The 19,093-nt window shown below is 37.5% G+C and overlaps 1 protein-coding gene across 3 annotated transcripts in view; it reads right to left on the reverse strand.

The window, feature by feature from the left end:
- LOC100790857 (exocyst complex component SEC6) overlaps window positions 1-19,093 on the reverse strand; it is a 30,390-nt gene extending 11,297 nt beyond the window's left edge. The window contains exons 1-14 of one of the 3 annotated variants that reach the window (XM_003516994.5): window positions 18,853-19,093; window positions 18,610-18,743; window positions 12,475-12,513; window positions 12,075-12,163; window positions 11,838-11,928; window positions 11,229-11,318; window positions 11,011-11,090; window positions 9,374-9,466; window positions 7,365-7,391; window positions 7,059-7,166; window positions 6,135-6,273; window positions 5,956-6,000; window positions 5,049-5,104; window positions 4,740-4,848 (exon numbers count right to left, since the gene is read on the reverse strand). In XM_003516994.5, coding sequence (XP_003517042.1) covers window positions 4,740-4,848; window positions 5,049-5,104; window positions 5,956-6,000; window positions 6,135-6,273; window positions 7,059-7,166; window positions 7,365-7,391; window positions 9,374-9,466; window positions 11,011-11,090; window positions 11,229-11,318; window positions 11,838-11,928; window positions 12,075-12,163; window positions 12,475-12,513; window positions 18,610-18,738 — 1,095 coding nt within the window. In that variant the 5' untranslated portion in view covers window positions 18,739-18,743; window positions 18,853-19,093. Of the gene's footprint in view, window positions 1-4,739; window positions 4,849-5,048; window positions 5,105-5,955; window positions 6,001-6,134; window positions 6,274-7,058; window positions 7,167-7,364; window positions 7,392-9,373; window positions 9,467-11,010; window positions 11,091-11,228; window positions 11,319-11,837; window positions 11,929-12,027; window positions 12,164-12,474; window positions 12,514-14,399; window positions 14,497-18,609; window positions 18,747-18,852 lie in introns of those variants that run through there. The other 2 variants (XM_006573368.3, XM_006573369.3) reach the window with 2 other exon arrangements.

Raw genomic sequence — 19,093 nt, forward strand, 5'->3', positions numbered from 1 at the left:
CCCTCCAAGCCTTGGGAACTGTTGTCCCTTTCAGTCAATCCCGGCAATTTTGAATCGTGGTTGACTACTGGATATTCCTCGGAGTTCATGGCCACGGGATATTCCTCCAAAGCCCGATGGATACTTCCCACCTCTGAAACATCTTTGACCTTTTCAGCAGCTACAATTTCCGCAAATGGGGTCTGATTTTGGTTAGGGCAGGAAAGCTTAGGGTCAGGCGTTCCTTTACCATGTAAATCCATAGGAAAATGACCGTTGCAATGCTGCTGGTCCTCTCTCCTAGGTGTCAACTTCACAGGACCATGAACTGTCTCGTGCCACCTGCATGACGACACGTCATCACCAATCTTGGGATCACCGTGTTTCCGCCACCGACGGGAACCAAGGTCCCGGCGTCTCCAACCCGTTTCCACCGTACCAGGGCGAGAACCACTGGGTGGGGAAATCTCCGAGGTAGTTACCAGAACGGCGGTCGGGGGAAACTCCACGAGGGACGAGGATGTTTGGCTCTACATCCGAGACCTCCATGTCCGTAGAGAAAGGAGACGGCGGAAAGACCTCCTCAGGTTCAAAACGCGCCGTTCTTCTCCACCCAGAGGCCATGTCCTCATGAATCTCCAGACAGTGCCGAATTCCATCCACTACAACGTTCACCGAAAGAGCTATGAATGGTTTCTCCTTTGTGCGTACCAGAACCCGCGCGATGTCCATCCTCACCTTATCCTCCGTTGCCGCATCTAGCTCCACAAGTTCCCCACATGTCTCCACAATGGTTGCGAAGTGTTCTGTTTCCCAAGCTTCCAGAGGAACGCCCCAGATGAGAAGCCAGGTTAGGCGATATGACGACGTCAACTCTGGCGTCCACTTCTGAATAGAAGAGAAAGGAGTCCCTCCATTACCAAGTTCCTGTTGGTTGATTTTGTCAGCTGTGTCGTCGTCCATTTCATGGAGGATGACCATATCTTCTCCCCAATATGCGGGTTTCACATCCATTCCAAACATCCCCTGCATCTCCTCCTCCACCCTTTCGAACATTCCTTTGTTTTCTAAACGACCCACCCAAACATTATCAAGCCATTTTGTTTTCTCCTTTTTCGTTTGAATAATAATGGACTCTACAACGTTCCCCATCGTGAGCCCCTATAGTTCCTTTCCTTCCTGCGTGCCATGTAGCTTCTTTCCTTCCTGCGTGCCACGGTGTCTCACCACTTCCGCATATGATTTTAGCTTTGGCGGTAGAGTGTTATGGTGTTTCGTCTGCTCAGTTAATGCATACTCCATGAGTTTAACTCCTGCTCTACCTTGAGTCCCTGGTTGAATATTGTCTACCCTGTGGCCTCCTCTCCGGAATTTTGGTTTATTGACGAACAACTTCATCCCCTTTATATATAAATTGTTATCAAGTCTTCTCTCCAGTCGATCTTCGTCTTCTACCCCCTTGAACCTTACGAAACCGTACCTGTGGCCTTGTTTATTCCTCTTCGTAGGTATAAACACCTCCCACACTTTTCCCCACTCCTGGAAAATCTTCCAGAGGTCTTTTCCGCGAACATAATCAGGAAAATGGGAGAAATAGAAAGAGGTGATGTCTGATCTGTCCCTCCACGATGATGGTGATCCCCTTCCACGAGTGGTGTTCTGGTAATAGTCGTGTTGACCAGCTATATCCTTTCCCTGTGCCGATTGGGGCTTCGTACGAGCCTTTCTCCTTCCCTTCACTTGAGTCCATGAGCCCTGGTGTTGGTTGGTTTGAATCCCGCGCTGCTCTTCTTCCACTTTGTAGGTAGTGTTTGCTTCGAAATCGTCTCTCCTTCCATATTTGCGCCATCTGTGTGAGTGTGGACTGTTTACTCTCACTCTTTGGTTGTCTCTGACCCTACTACGGCCTCTCTCCCTCATTGTCTCCTTTCGTCTATCTCTCCCTCTCTCTCTCCCACTCTCTCTTCCTCTCTCTCTCTCTCCCTCTTGCTCACTAGCTCTGACTCTCTCTCTCATTCTCTCATCTCTCTATAAAAAGTCATCTGCTAAAAAAATGTTATCTGATTGAAATCTTCCACATCCTCTTTCTTGTTCAGCTTAATATTTCCATTCACAGCTTCAAGGACGTCGGTCTCGTATCCTCGATCTGACCCAACACTCATTTCCTCTTCAGCACTCTCTGTCCCTGACATCTTCCTTCTGCTCCCTTCTACTTCCTTCTTTTGTGTATCTTCTGTCATCTCTGCAGATGGTTGTTGGGGTTTTTCGGGTCGCGTGCGTTGCTGTGGTCTCCGGATTATCTCCACTTTCTGTTGGACAATGTCCGTCGAGCTTTTGACCAGGAACGGACTCTCAGTTAAAGGCCCGTAAAGAGCATTTTCTTCTCCGCCGTCCCCCCCTTCGCCGGCGGTGCCTTTCAGCAAGTTGAAGAAGCCGAGATTTATTGACGGTGCCACGCCGACGGAGTCAATGTCAATATCTTCCGACTGGACGTCCTCCGACATGATTGATTCACTATTGGCTCGACGATTCTGTGTGCTGCCGTTGACCGCCCCTTCTTCTACGATAGCTATATGGTGCTCTGCTCCGTCAATAGTCGCGACAACTGTGTGCTGAAGTAGGGGTCTCCATGGAGTTCTTATGAGGACTCTCGCCCTGTCCAGCCGTGTCAGCTCTTCAAAGTCGTCGTCGACATCGATTAGATCACCGACGGCAGCCACAATCTTTCGAATGTTGTCGGTGTCCCATACCTGTAGTGGAACCCCCAGGCATTGGGCCCATATCACCCTGTATCCTGGCTTCATGTTCGGGTTCCATTTCTCTAACGAGTGGAACAAATGTTGGAGCTTCCGTGTCTTGCTGTCCGAGAGCCCAAGTATTAGAACCATATCGTTGCCGATATATTTCGGCACTACGTTCAGTCCTAGATCCCACGTTATCTCGTCTTCAACTCTTTCAAAATCATTTGCCTTCTCAAGGCGTCCAACCCATGCTTCTTTAAGCCATTCCTTCTTCCCCCAGTCTACTTGCAATTGTATCGTCGACTGTGACTGTGTTTGTCCACTGTATGTTGGTCGGGGTTGCCTTCTCTGTCCAACAACCATTGGGTTGTTGTTAGCTGTGACCTCCGCATATGTCTTGTGCTCAGTTCTAAACATTGTTGGCTTGTGACGTTCATTCCTCCCCTCTGTGCTGTGTCCTTCTTGTTTGGTCTTCAGTTTGTCAACATGCTGTTCAGACCCCATTTTTCGTCTCCCATACTTTGGGAGATTCACATACAACTTTAGGCCATCTATGATGAGATTATCCAGCTTCCTTGCAAGTTCGTGTTCGTCCAGTACGTCCTTGAACCTAGCGAAACCATATCTTCTTCCCCCTTGGTTCCTGTGATTAGGGATGAAAATCTCCCTTACGTCACCCCATTTCTTGAAGTAGGTCCAGAGATCTTTCGCCGTTGTATGGTCAGGGAAACGTGTGAAGTAGTATGTAGTGATATCTCGCTTCTCCCTCCAGCTTGAGGTGTGATACTTGTGTAGAAATCCTGTCCTTGCCGATGCGTAGTTTAGTCTAGGATCCTCTCCATCTCTTTGTCTCTCTCGCTGTCTCCCCTTCCCCCTCCTCACGGTGGTCCACTCACTCTCTCTCACTGGCACACTCTCTATCCTCTCACTCTCTCTCATCTCTCTGACACTATAAAAGGTAATAATTCTGCTGAAGAGTGTATTGTTCCCCTAGCCAATTATCTGTCCAGAATTTAATATTTTCCCCACACCCAACCTTCCAAGACAAGTTGTCTTTAAAAATACTGCGGTCCGACTGATGATACAGATTCCTAATGTCTCTCCACCAGTGGGAATAACCCCTTTTGTCTCTACCATTTTGGAATTCTGACCAACCACCATATTTTGAGGTTATAATTCTGACCCAAAGCTGTTGCTGATCAGATGCAAAAGCCCATATCCATCTTCCCATCAAAGCTACATTAAATTTAGAAATATCCTTTATCCCCAAACCCCCATCAGTCTTAGGCAAACAAATATCAGCCCATTTCACCCAAGGAATTTTTTTATGATCATTGTCTCCACCCCACAGAAAATTCCTTTGGAGGCATATCAGCCTTTGGACTATCTTTTGAGGTATTTTAAAAAGGGAGAGGAGATAAATTGGGAGAGCATTGAGGACAGAGTTTATAAGGGTGATCTTCCCAGCCATGGATATATCTCTCTGAGCCCATTTGTTGTATGTTAGGTGAAATCAGGGAGAATATAAAGAATAGAGACTGAGTCGGTTTCTGTTAGTGACAGCTAAGTTGTTGAGGACTTCGAGCTGAAGTAGATAAGAAAAAATGGAAAGATAACAGAATAAAAGGGAGTGGGTGAGGAGTGCAGGGTACAACAAATTGTAAGAAAGTAAAGACTAGAGAGTGGGGCCAGGGCTCTCTAATCCAGGAATTGAGACTTTAACTGTAATTCTTACCAAAACTGACTCTAGGATCCAAGTTCAGACCCCGGAACAAGAGAGAATTGCAATAAAAAATTCCATTCTTAACCTGTAAGTGACTTATCTGATCCTTTCTATGTTAACATCACATCACAACGTAGTCTGTAATACAGATGAATTGGAAAGCTAGTAACTTAATTTCCCATATGCTACAGAATTGGAAAATCTAAGGCTGGCTCACCTTTATCTAGGGAGAATATGGCATTCTGACTTCTAAGTATGTGACAAGTTATACATAAATAATAACTTCAGAGAAATACCTTTAATATCTCAATGTTTGTTAATTCATTCGCCCTGTCGCTAAGCAATCTTAGCATCTGAATAAATCTCTCAGTGTACAGATTTACCATTAATTGGAATATTTCGTATCTGCCAGAATTAGAAAATGAATTAGAACAAATAAAACATGTACATAAAGAACCCCTCTACCAATAATCCCTTCCTTAGATTAAGTGAAATGTGTAGTTTGACTCGGATAGGCTCAAACATGGGTTTAGGATGTGTTTCATAGAGAAGCCAGTCCAAAAGCTGTGAAGATTAAAAAGTAGTATACTCAATATAGAGAAAACCTTGGAGGAAAGCAGGGAGCTACATAGTCATAGACATCTCCAAGCTCTTCCCCAATCTATATGCCACAAAAGAAACAAGGTTCCATCAGTAATAGGGAATGAAAGTGAATCTCAAGTAAAGGAAACTGCAAATGGTATAATATTTTGAGTAAATTATAGTAACAATTATACTGTAAATAAGAGATCACGAGAAGGATTATGGGATATGACTTTGTTGCATTAACCAGTTGGTATTATTGACTTCAGCACTTCAAAAAAGTGACAGGGAGAGGGAGAAGAGGGTGAAAGATAATTTACGTATTCAAAGCGAGATTAAATAATAACAATACTAACAACTAACATTTGCTGATGAGATTACAATGATAGCATATAATTATCCACTCAATAATATATCAACTTGTACAAATATGAATATAATAAGTGAAACAGGATTCTAGCATTGCCCTTGTATGACTAACAGCTTTAAAAGGGTTACGGAGGAGATACAGTTACAGCATTTAAAATTTAAAATGGGATATGGAAGCCCTTCCCCTTCATAGATTAAGGGTGTGTTTGATACACACAAGGTACAACACAAAGAGAACAGCACAGAACAACTATTTATGTTCTCCATTGTTTGAGACAAGATCCTGGTCCCATTCATGGTTCCAAGTTCCAGCTACGATTAGCTAAATAGTGATCAAGTCATATACCATACCACAGACTCTACATTAGCATTAAAAAAATATCTTTAGTTTCTCTCCCATACAAATACTAGCGCGCATGATGGTCCTTCTATTATCATATGAAAGAAGTAATCAACTGAAGTAGGATAGCAGAAAGGAAAACAAAAGTAAAACAAATATTTAGTCCCGGTGGGGAAAACCAAAAGTAAAAGATCAGAAGCTTAAAATTTAGTCTAACATACCGCTCGTGCTGCCTCTAAAGCTGCTTTCAGGTCCTCAAACACAAGCTGATTCATAAATTAAATTAACAGTGAGTTGCATAAAGAATAGCATATTCTCATGAGGGCAGTAGGTGGGTGTCTTCATATTTTGTATATTTGTAGCAGGAGAGGGAACATGTAGAACAGTAAGATCAATTAACCTCATTGAGAAGCTTGTTAAACCGTCCTTCTACAGTCTTCCTTATTTGCTCATAGCATTTATCCTTATAGCCTTTCCCCTGAACCTTCAATTTTTGCTGCATTAAATTTTTTGAAGAAGCCATTGAACTTGTAGATTTTCTGTAATTACCAGCATCAACAGAATTTTGAGTAATGAAACAGAGTTGGGGGGATTCTTCTGACAGATCAGGTTGGTTTGGGGTAAAAAATTTATGGAATGGTTCATTAGTAAAAATAGTATTGTAAAATAATACATAAGTTTTTCACCCTATTTCTATGCCCATACCAGGCTGACCATAAGAAGAGATAAAAATGTTGGGAAATATCCACAATAAAAATCTAAGCATAAGACCAATGAGTCATGACCAAACAAGCAGGTATAACAGAGAGAAATAAGACAATTTTTTGTTGCATGGGAATGAATGTGAAAATTCTAAACTGCATAATAAATATGGATAATCTTTCTGACAATATTTTATATGTGGCATTGCTACTAACAAATGGATTGTGCTATTGACTTAGCAAGTTAGTAGCACTGCTGTCAATGGAAAACAAAGCCCCATGGAATAGGCCAAACAGCCACCATATAATGGTGGATTGCACGACAATCAAGATTGAATATGAAAAAGGTATCAAGAAATAGTTTCCAACTAAAGATGAAATGATTTTTAATAGAAGTAATAGTCTCAAAGTTCTTTTATTGAAGGAAGGAAAGAGATGCATAAATAAAACATGCCATTTTGAGAAATTGAGTGCATCCCTAAATTGTTTAAAGGATTTCCCAAATGCAGTATATAAAGTAAATGCAGTAAAACTATCAAGTAAATCATATAACAAGATGGCAGCAAGGGTTGTTGTTTCCATTGTCATAGATTTTCAATATCACAAAAAATATTATAACATACATGCCGTTGTTACGAGGATTTGCAACTGATGCCATTGCACCATCCCCTTCAGCCTCAGCTGCTTCTTCTGCAATCTGTTGATCAAGGATCTCTTGCATTTCAACAACCCTGGAATATGAAAAACAAAGGGAAAATAAGATTACATTATTTTTAGAAAGAGTAAACTCCTCTACAGGCTGATTAGAATTTCCAATCATCCAACCAATCATCTATAATTTCCAATCCTCCAACCTACCATCTGAAACAAGATGAAGGGAATGAACTGAGTGGGGAAAAAAAAAGTGAAATTGACTATCAACAACATACCGTACAGCACGAACTAAAGTCTGTGGGCTGCAAAGAAGAAAAAAGAATAATTAAAAAAGAGTTGCGGATAATACCACAATCAAAGCATATACTTTATGTTTAACAACACAACAAATCCAACTTTGCAGAAGATATGGAATATAAATTGTAAGTTCTAACCACCAGATTTTCATTCTTTTATTTTCAAATTTCTTACCAAGCACAAACAAACAACTTCCCCAGCATTCATCCCTGCTCAAGAGTATATCACCCAACTAAGGAGGGCATTACACCAGCATTCCATGTACATTCAAAAAAGTGATTCTTTAATATAATAAAGATCATAGTAGTCAATAGCAGTCATAACAGGCGCAATAGCGGTGGAGCAAAGTAAAGCACTGGTGAGCCACTATGCAAACGTTTTCGCATCTCAGTTTGGTGAAGCGGTAGGAGTGGCCGCAATCCCAACACAGAAGAGCCCTGTATCACTTGGATCCCACGAGTGAAGAGAAAGTTGGATATGCATTGGATCTCACCTAAATCTATGCAAATGTTGTTTCCTCTCGGTTTGGTGAGGTGGCCGAGATCTCGGCACGGCAAAGCTCTAGATTCCACGAGTGAAGAGAAAGTTGAATCTACATTGGATCTCACCTAAATAGCCCTATTTATCCTCCTGAGGATAATTTGGTTTCAAACCCCGGTTCAAAGAAGAAAAGTATGTCATGCTAATGAGCCTCGGAGGATCTACATCTCAGGGTCAGACGCAATCCCGCTCCTATAGCGGTTTCTCGTCCGTGAGGACTGTGACACTAAAGATGCCATTTCCCTTTCCCCCTCTAGTCTCTACTTCACTTTGACACTATCTCTCACAATGGATGCAGCAATGAATTAGGATTTTAGGACTTATAAGCCAGGCCACTGCTGCGGATGTTACTAATTTTCCGTCACACACATGAACATGATGGTGTTGCCGCATTGGTCTGATTTTCTAATTAAAAAAATTAATAAGTATATTCTTGAAAGCATTTATTAGAGAAACAAAAATTAAAATAATATTTATTATAAATATTTCTAAAATTTTATGCATCACTATAATATTTTTTACAAAAACATTACTATTAAATAGTTTTTTAACTATCTATTATCTAATCATTAATATATTAATTTTTCACAAGTTTCGTCAACATAATGATGAATATGATGCTATTTTAAATTTTTAAAGAACTAATTTAATATAAATTAAATTTTGAGAAACTATTCTACTTATAAAAATTTTAAAAGGGTAATATAATGAAATTTTAAATAAAACTATCATTTTTTTTTACAAAATAAAACTAGTTTAGTATCAAGATTTTTGAAAGATTAATGTAATGACTTATAACTTACAAAAATTAACTTGAAAGTTTGCTACAAAAATGATGTAATATATATTTTTAAAAATAATTGAAAGCTTCTAATAAATATCAAATATTTTTCAACCAGAATCTTGGAAATGCTTAATTTTTTTACAGGCTTGAAGCACTTTATTTCTTTAACTTTCATAGCTATCAACTTTATGTTTTGTTTCAGTATTGAGTTTTTATCATTAATGATCACTACTACATAATTAAGTAAATTTTCTCTTTTTGAGCTTTTATAGATATATAAAGTATAAATTATTCAATAGATATAAAAAAAACATTTAGAATAGTGGTAATCCTGCTATCTGCTATCCCATTTTTAGTGTCAACTGCTCCGCACCGCTATTCAGGATTGACTACTATGATAAAGATTACGTATTAATTTTAATATATTATTAAAGCAAAATCTAAGACTTTTATGATGGCAGACAAGGTGACTGATATCCCCAAGCCTAAAAATTCCAACAAATAAGTAAACAAAAATGACTCAAATGTGCAAACTAAACTCAATAGAAAATGTAACAGTTTCAAACACCAAGTAGCACACTCAATAGAAATTAAGTGGAGCAGCATCAACGGAACAACATGCAATGTTATTTGAGATGTTTATGTTCAAAACATGGCACAGACCTTTCTTTGGAGAGTTTATAAAAATTGGAAATGTGGCCCCATAGCGTTTTCTCAAAGGTCTCCCAAGTTCGATCTACATCTTCAAAATATTCTCTGAGACATATACACAAGATATGGAAAAATAGATACTTAGCCTTAAAATTATAAGATAAATTATGAAACAAATTCATTAATCACATATCTCAACATAAATAACTTTATGTGGTCATCTTTCAAATAGTTTCAAGTTTCAAAAGCATACAAGGCATGTCATCTTCAATAAACACAATGCTAGTACTTAACCCTTGTATTTTAATAGGAGCTCGTGTATCACAACACTAGTTAAATCACCAAATTTGATGATTAATGGCCATTAACAGGCTCAACCAATAAAATAAATAAAGGCTTTAGTAATGAGTGGATAGGAATTTCAAATTATAGAAAAGGTTTACTGTAATTGTGTATTGTATCACACATGTATACTCTTATTTATAATTGAATGACAATAAAATTTAGGGAAACATAATCAAGACTATTAATGACAATATTCCCTAATTATAGTGATCAAATCATATCTTCAACACAAATCAATGATCCAGTGGTCCCTATAAGCCCAGCATAAAACAAATTAACAAAAGAGACATGCAGAACAAGTAGTCTAGTACATACTAGATACCTTTACACATGTGGGGAGGCTAGACTGATGCAACAAAAGAACAGAAATTTGACCTATTATTGATATACTAAATTTTCAATTGCAAAAATAAATTTTAAAGACTGCACTGCATTTGCAGTTCAATCAAATGACACATGCTCCTGATGGCCATAAGCTTTTCTTCATAGCTATTGTTGCATTTGATCAAGAGTTATCAACATTTGTTCTTGGTGCCAAACCAATAACAGTAATTTTTAGCAAATTCCACATTGTTAGTTCATTTTTATCACATAATATTTCATAGTGTGAAGGAATTTTGCTTGGATTTAAAATCTATTAATTAAGTAGTTTTGATATTGTCATACCCCTATGTGGACTTGACAACACAAAACACATACAAATATAATACACAAGGTACCCAGAGGATAAAAACATTAAGAGATAAACTGCTTAAATTAACTTTTTTTATAGAATACACAAAAACTTCCAGCCAGTAGAATACTCTTCTAAAACTTCTTAATGCAACATAGTGCTTAACATCTCACTTAAGGTTCCTCAAATCCCTCCAACACCATTAATTATAATTTTCTTAAGATTTGCATTTGGGCCTAACTCAGCCCTACAAAAGTGGCTTGTAAGGTGAGAGTTGTCCCCCCCCGCCCTCATATACTTTATCTTGATACTATCTATAGCCGATGTAAGACTTGGATTTTTACCTAATACACCCCCTCACACCTACCACTTTTGGGCTTAGTGCATAGGTAATATGGTAGGTGACCCGTTAACAGATCTAGGATAGACTCTGATACCATCTTACAATTGTGGATGATGCATGTATATACTGCTGACTAAGAAAATTAGTGAGTCATTACATAACTAAAAGATGGGGGCTTATGCAGATTGAAATTCTCATTCCAAAATCTGCGGCAGTCCCCCGCCCCCCCCTCAGGATTCTTGCTCACCCAGCCAATGAATGTGACAGTGCACCAAAGAAGACACAGACCTTAGCCTTCCAATCTCTTCCTTGTGAGATCCAGCAGCTGCTAAAGCAAACCTTCGTTTTCCATCCAAAGCTGTTAACCTCTGCAAAATTTGTAAAAGTAAGATAAAATGGAAAATAAAGTTTGAAATGTAGTTGAGATTTGGACAAACATAAGATGTTTTATAACAAATAAATAAATAAAAACAAATATTTTACACTATAAGTAAGACCAGCTTTACCTCGTAAGTGTTGACGATTTCTTTGTCATCACTCAAAGAATCCCGAGCCTCGGCTGCCTCATCAGAGATAGACATCATACCTTCAACATCCTATCAGAACATAAAGAAACAAGCCAAAACCATAAAGACAGGATATGCACATACCAGTATAAGTGTACAACTAGGTTCCAACCATGTTTATTCAAAATGAGGCCAAATGACTGAAATCTGCAGGTTGTATCAATCCCATTCTAAGTTTCTAACAAAGAAAAATTACAACTAGGTTCCAACCATGTTTATTCAAAATGAGGCCAAATGACTGAAATTTGCAGGTTGTATCAATCCCATTCTAAGTTTCTAACAAAGAAAAATTAACTAAATTATAAATGTTTGACACAATGAAGGCAGCATTTGAGGGGATACCCTCTCAATACATAACTGCATCTTCTACTTTAACCATGATTATGCAGGGTATAAAGTGAAAGATCCATTTTGTAATAGTTGTAGATAGCAAGCTCAATACTACTGCAAAAAAGTGGGAGGGAGAAAGTTCTAAATAACAACTCTTAACTATGAAGCAGTAGAATGAGTATTAGACAATTAGCCTTTTAATCAAGGATGGAAATGCACCTTCAAGGTTGTGTTTAAGTTATTTCTTGCATTGCTAAGTATCTTTATCTGATCATGGTTGTCAATTAATGTTTGGCATTCCTGACATAAACTGATGCATCAAGAAATCAGAAAATCAAAGTCAGTTCAAATGGAAAAAAAGTCAATGGTAAGTTTACAGTTTACAGTTTACACAAGAGAAAATAACCACCCTCTAATAGGTGATAACAGTTTCAGTCCATCTCAATTCTATCATACTTCTCAATGGAGACAAAGTTTTCACGAAGCTGATTTATTGTCTTCTCAGAGAAGGAGAGCGATTTTAGTCCTGCCTGTGACTGCTCAACCTGCAGTAGTATTTTGGGCAAAGCATATGAAGATATGAGATTTGGTGCCTCAGTTAATTCAATATCAAGAGCAAGTTAAAGGAAATCTAGACAAAATAACGTCAGAGCATCGGTTGAGATCTCACCTAAATCCCTGTTGTCAAAGTCATGAAAAATTATTACTATAACCTATTCTTCAGTTTCAGTGAAAAAAATTTATGTTTAGTGGGGTTTGGCAAGGGGAAAGAGGCAACAATAGATTTATAAAAACCATTCATATGCAACCGCCATCTAAACAGTTCATATTTAGTTAATTGAAAAGAAAAAATTACCTGTTCGGCAACCATTGTACTAAGCTGTGCATCATTGGCCTGAAAAATAAAGCAAAATATAAGCACATAGAATTGGTAGCTCCTTATATTCTGAATAAAATAGCTGCAACATTAATGAATGACGGAGACACCATACATGATCCAATAATTGTAAATGTTGTTACAAACAAGATTATTACATATAGGCATTAGACTATACATAGGTTACTGTTATAAAAGTCAAACTGGAAATTAACTCAGGAGAGGTACTGAGTTTGAGGCAATGCACCACTAGTTCAACCAATGAGTATCAAACTACATAAAATTACACAAGTATTTAAATATTTAATGAAGACCAAAAACACACAACATCATCATCATAATTAGAAATATAAATCAATTTCAAACTGAGTAAAATTTATGTCTCTCAATTATTTTTAAAAAAAAATCTTGAAAAAGGCAGCCCAATACTCAAGGCTCCTACTTAGTCGGGTATGGGGAGAAATGGTGGACCCAAGTATAATTGAGGGGGTGCAGATGCACCCCAGACTTTGAGAAAATATAAATATATCCTACTGTTGTTATCTTATTGCTCCCCCTATTTTTAAAATTTGAACCCACTACTCTCAATTTTTCAGTTGTTGTCAAATTTTGCTTTTTATTGACTATGTTTTTTTCTTATGTTTTGTTCTTTTTCCAGCTCACTAGGTACTTTTACTCTTTATTTAGTTGGACGTTTCATTTCCTTTTCATCTCACTGCACTTGATTTTAATATTTGTCTTTATTTTCAAATGTATGATAATAATAATTATTTTTTTATTTTTTAAATAAATTGATCCCACTGAATGAAGGTCCTGGATTTGCCATTTATGGAAATGGTAGATGTATGTAAGTGTATATGAGTAACTAACTCTGGTTTAGTTAGTTTTCAGTTACAACTGAATCTCAGCAGTATAAATACCACTCTTGTAAGAGATCTCAGTGGCTTTGTATTTCCTTCTACGTCAATAATACAAATCCCTTTTCTCTCCTTCTTCTCCCTTATATCTTCTCTACATGGTTTCAGAACTTTCTGATCCATTCTCATGGCTTCCGCAAATTCTGGTGCAACTCTGGTTAACACCGGTGCAGTTCCAACCAGTGAAATTCCAATCAACTCTGAGATTCCATTCTACTCTGAAATTCCGATCAATTCTGGCACGATTCCGAACACCATTGGCGCGATTACAGTCAATTAGATTCCGATGAATCAAGACGTCCCAGCTTCGTCAGTTACGACAAATTTTTTGCTTCAAATCACAGAAAAGTTGAACAATAAGAATTTTTTACTCTGGTGACAACAAATTGAGCCAGCGATCTCCGCACTTGGACTCAATCGCTTTGTAGCTAATCCTCAGATCCCTCCGTGATACCTTTCTGATGTCGATCATGATCTTGATTGTGTCAGTCCTCTGTTTTTGATGTGGCACACAAGCAGAGAGACCTTCCTTTTATATTTTCTGTTTCCAGGATTCATTTAAAAAAATTGTTGATTAAGAACATGATAAAAATGTCAATTTGAAATTTTGATAGCTCTTCCTTCTATATTTTCTTTTCATGTTTTTATGTTATGTAAGACTATTGTATGACCAATGAAGTTAATGAAATGAGGTATTCATTGCCATGTGATACCACCTCCTCCACACATGCCATCCTACTCAGTAGCCAAGAAGAAAAGAAACCAAAAACATTTGAAAAATATTTCATCCAACTTTCTTCTTCTCTAGTGGTGGACCCAGAGGGTTTCTACATTTTACATAATGAAACCAGTCATTTCAAACAACCTACATTTTTTAATTAAAAAAAAGGATATTATTGAGAAAGAGAGGAGAAATACGAAGGGATTAGGATAAGATATCTACTACAGCTAAAAATTACACCAAAAGAGAAAAGAACATAAACTAACATGAAGTCAAGCAAGCTAATCTCCCTGTATATCTGCCAAACACATCCCCTGAAAGAGACCTTTGTCATGACTCCACAAAGAAGCTAGAAGAACCACTCTGTCCCAAATGAAATCCAAAGTTAGTAGAACTCAACCAGTGAAAATTCAAGATTTTGTTTCCAACCATATACACCAAACTATCACAAACTGAGAAAACCTCCAAAGCCTTTTAGCATCTCTATTGGTGCCAAAGCCTCTAAATAACGAACAAGAAACACTGAAGATCCTTGGGACAGACCCATCCTTCACCCACCACAGCAGAGTATACCAAAGATGGAACCCAGCTGGGTGCAAAAAAAAAAAAAAAGAGAAGCAATTTTAAAACTCAATATACACATAACACAAAAATTAGGTGATACTGTAGTTAGGGGGTCTTCAAATTTGGAGCATGTCATTGGTATTAATCCGGTTAAGAACAGCAGTCCAAATTAAAAATTTAACTTTAAAAGGAACAATTAATTTCCAAATTGGCTTATCCAATAGAAAAGATTCTCTATTAGGGGATGAAGTGAGAATTGGAAATCTTATTTACCCATTAAAGGATCATGAAGAATCAATAGACCAACTCTTCCAGTCTTGGTTAGGAGTGAATTGACATTTTTCAGAAAAACCAAAAGGTTTTTTTGTAGTTCAGAGATATCAATGACTTTCAGATTTCTAAAAAATGTTAATCCCAAGACACATTAGCATTGGATGTAGAAAAAAAGTGAAATACGGGAGCATTGTGCAGAATAAGAAGATGGAAAAGTCTTGGGAAATGCACCAAAGAGGGGTATTACCCACCCAGTGAAAAGGTTAGATTTCTGGTTTTTAACCCCTTGAAAAGAGGTAAAGAAAGACTAGGAAGGACATTGGATATTAGGGTATATGTTAGAATAACTGTGAAAACAGTTTCCAAGGGCTGTTAGCTTTTGCTAACAGCACCTCACTAATATCAGGCTGTTAAGCTGTTAGTCTATTAACAGATTTTCCCCCCTATTTGTTAATTCTGTTTTGTACTTAGTTTGAAGGGTTAGAGATCTATAAATACTCCCTTGTAACTAACTCTGTAACTAACTTTCAGATTCAATAATATCAGTTTCTTTTCTCTACATTTTTCTTTCTCTATTTCTTTTCACTCAGTCTAAAATGGTATATAGAGCCAATTTTTCGTAGAAGTTCTTCTCTTCGAATTTTCCATATCCTTCTTCAACTTCCATGGCTTCCGCTTCACAGAGTTTCTCCTCGCACTCATTTCCAACCTCTATCGCCGAGAAACTCGACGATTCCAACTATCTACACTAGCAACAACATGTCAAACCAGTAATCAAATCGCACAAACTGCAGCGGTTTGTTGTTAATCCAATTGTTCTGCCTCGATATCTCACGGATATTGATCAAATTGTTGATCGTGTGAATCCAGAGTACAAAGCTTGGGAAGTTCACAACCTCCACGATTTAGTCGCAAATTGCCACAGCATTTCCCGCAACTGCAAACCTGTGACGCTCCCACAATTTGCATTGTGCCTCTTCAAATTCCAGGCTACCCACAATTTGTCGTGCTAGCGACATAGTTGACTACTTAGCTTTGAATCAAATATATAGAATTTTATCCTCTAAAACACCATACCCCACAAAAATTCACTAGAATATGAGTTGTTGCACAGATAAGTTATAGTGAGTATAATGGTTTGTTCGGGCAAAAATGAGAGGAACAAAGATCAATAATTTGGGTGTGTATGTTAAACTAATTTTGAAGAAATAACCACTTAAACACGCATAAATAAAAAAAATCTGCCCCCTCCTCTAAAATTCAATTGCATAGCACTCCCCACTTAAAATCTTGTAGCTCACCCCTATTCCATTTCCTACCCAACAAGTGCAAAGTGATCCATCATTTGACAATCAACAACTACAGGCACGTCCAAATATCCATTCCATAACCTTGTGTTTGGATCAGGAATTTTAAAATTTCAAGGAATTTGAAATGTCTAGAAATTGAATTGCTTTGATTTTAATTTCCTTCATTTTTCAAATGTTTTTATTTGGATAAATCAATTCAAATTTCTTCCATTTTAAATTCTTTGTTTGGATAGGGTAATTCAATTTCCTCCATATGCAAAATTTCAATTTTATATTTTAAATAGATGAAATTTTAATATTAAATTTTATAAAAATTAAACACAATCTAATTTTAAAATATTAATTAAAAAATATCTTTAATTTTTAATAATTTATAAATACGAAATATTGATAATTTTAACTAGGGTTGTTTTGTCTGACCACAACCAGTGATGTTTTAAACCGACATCAATCAAGACTATTTTTCGATCGACATCAAATAGGATTTATTTTTGTCAAAGTATGCTAGAAATATTTGTCAGCTGACATCAGTCGGGACTATTTTTTTACTAACGTTGGTTGAGTCTATTTTTCAGCCAATGTTGGCTAGATTTTTTTACCAACGTCGGCTAGGGTTTGTTTGGCCAACACCGGTTAGGATCTTTTCAAATGACATTGACCAAGGCTATTTTTAGCCAACGTTGGCCTAAAAAATCCTTGTAGGCATTGACAAAAAAATCTACCCAATATCAGCTAAAAAATAGCTTGGTCGATGTCGACCAATAGAACCTACCCGATGTCGGCTGAAAAATATCATTGGTCGACGTTGGCTGAAAAATCCCTAATCGAAGTTGGCTAAAAAATAGCCCTAACCAATGTCGGACAAAAAATCCCACCCAACATCAGCTATAAAATAACCTTGGTTGATGTTGACTAAAAAATAGCTCTGACTGGTGTCGACCGAAAAAACTCTAGTGGATGTCAATTGTAAGAACCTAGTCGATGTCGACTAAAAATAGTCATGCCTGATGTCGGTCAAAAATACCTAGTTGGTGTTAGCAGAAAAAAACCCTAGCCAACATCAACCAAAAAACCTAGCTAATGTGATTAAAAAATAGCTCTAGCTGATGTCAGCCAGAAAACCCTAGTCGATGTCAACAAAAATATTATAACCGACGTCGGTTAAGAAAATCTAGTTGACATCAGCCAAAACACCCTAGCTAACATCGACTAAAAAATAACCCTAGCCAATATTGGCTAAAAAATAACTTTAGTTGATGTTGGCTGAAAAAACCTAGTTGACGTTGGCTGAGAAACCCTAACAAGTGTCTACTCAAAAGTTAGTCATGACCGATGTCAGTAGAAAAAATCTAGCCAACGTCAGCCAAAAAAATCATTGGTCAACATCAACTGAAAAAATCTGGATGACAGCAACCAAAAAAATCTTTGGCCGACGTTAGCAAAAATTTCCCATGACTGACGTCAGTGAGAAAATAACCCTAACCAACATCATCTAAAAAAAAATCTTAATCGATATTGACAAAAAATAATTTTGATTGGCATCATACAAAAAAATTCTGACCGGAAAAACCTCGGCCAACGTCAGTGAAAAATAACTTATGTCGATATCGGTCCTAAAAACTTTGGTCACCCGTAGTTGTGAGTGTTGAGCGAGAAAGAGTCGCGAGCAAGAATGTGAGTTAGAGTAAGTATCTCTGAAAAAAAAAAAAATTCTATAATTTTTTAGAGAATTTGAAGTTCCACTATTTTAGTCAATCAAAATGATTCATAAAAATACCAAAAATTAAATCTCCTTTCAAATATTCTATCTAAACAAGCTATTTTATCATGAATCATTTTAAATTCATTAAAAAAATGAATTCCCCTGTTAAATTGCTCCATCCAAACTATAAAACGTAAAATCCATAAATCCCCTTCCAAGCAAATATCTCAACTGTCACATCATAACCAATGAAAACCACACATATAGCAATCAAATCAAAACCCACTGAACAAAAGAGTTCCAAGTAGCTTAAACCGGAGTTAGAAAATCACACTACACTCAATAACAAATTTGAACACACAAGGCAACAGCAACAGCAACCATAATTAAAAGACAATAAAAACAAAAATTAAAAGATTAACTCAATAACACCTATAGCAATCCAATCAAAGTCCACTTAGCAAAAAAAAAGAGGAGTTCCAACCAAGTAGCTCAAACCGGAGCTAGAAAATCACACTACAATCAATAGCAAATTCAAAAACGCACAACAATAGATATTATAATTAAAAGTAAATAAAAACGAAAATTAAAAATGATTAACTGGATCAAATCAAATAGAACTGAAACCTGTTGGCGCGAAATGTAATCAGCCTTGATGGACGAGATCGATTGGAGAAGCTCCGGAAGCGGCAACAGCTTGGCGACCTCGCGAACCGCGGCCTCCTTCGCCTCCACGCCGAGATCCTCAGCCATCATCGTGCCTGCAAAAAAAGAAGAACAGAATGAGCTCAGCTGATCGAAGAATGCAAAGGTTTCTGAGCTGTCTGAACGAATTCTGCGGTGATTTTCCGAATCGAGCGAGAATTTGACCTGATTTTGGGGAAAATTGAACACGGATCGCGTCGGAGAAAGCGAGATTGCGGTGTTTGACGAGGTGCGGCTTTGAGAAAGGAAAATTTCTAGAGAGAGAGAGAGAGAAAAAGCGCGCTTGAACGAGGTAACACGGAGATGAACGAAACGGGAATATGAAATTGGCGGTGACGACGGGGTAGGAGTGACAAAAAGGTTTATGGATCAGAAATGGAGTGGAACCACGTTATTGTTTTGATCG

Source organism: Glycine max, chromosome 1, assembly GCF_000004515.6.
Source record: "Glycine max cultivar Williams 82 chromosome 1, Glycine_max_v4.0, whole genome shotgun sequence".
NCBI classification, from domain to species: Eukaryota; Viridiplantae; Streptophyta; class Magnoliopsida; order Fabales; family Fabaceae; genus Glycine; species Glycine max.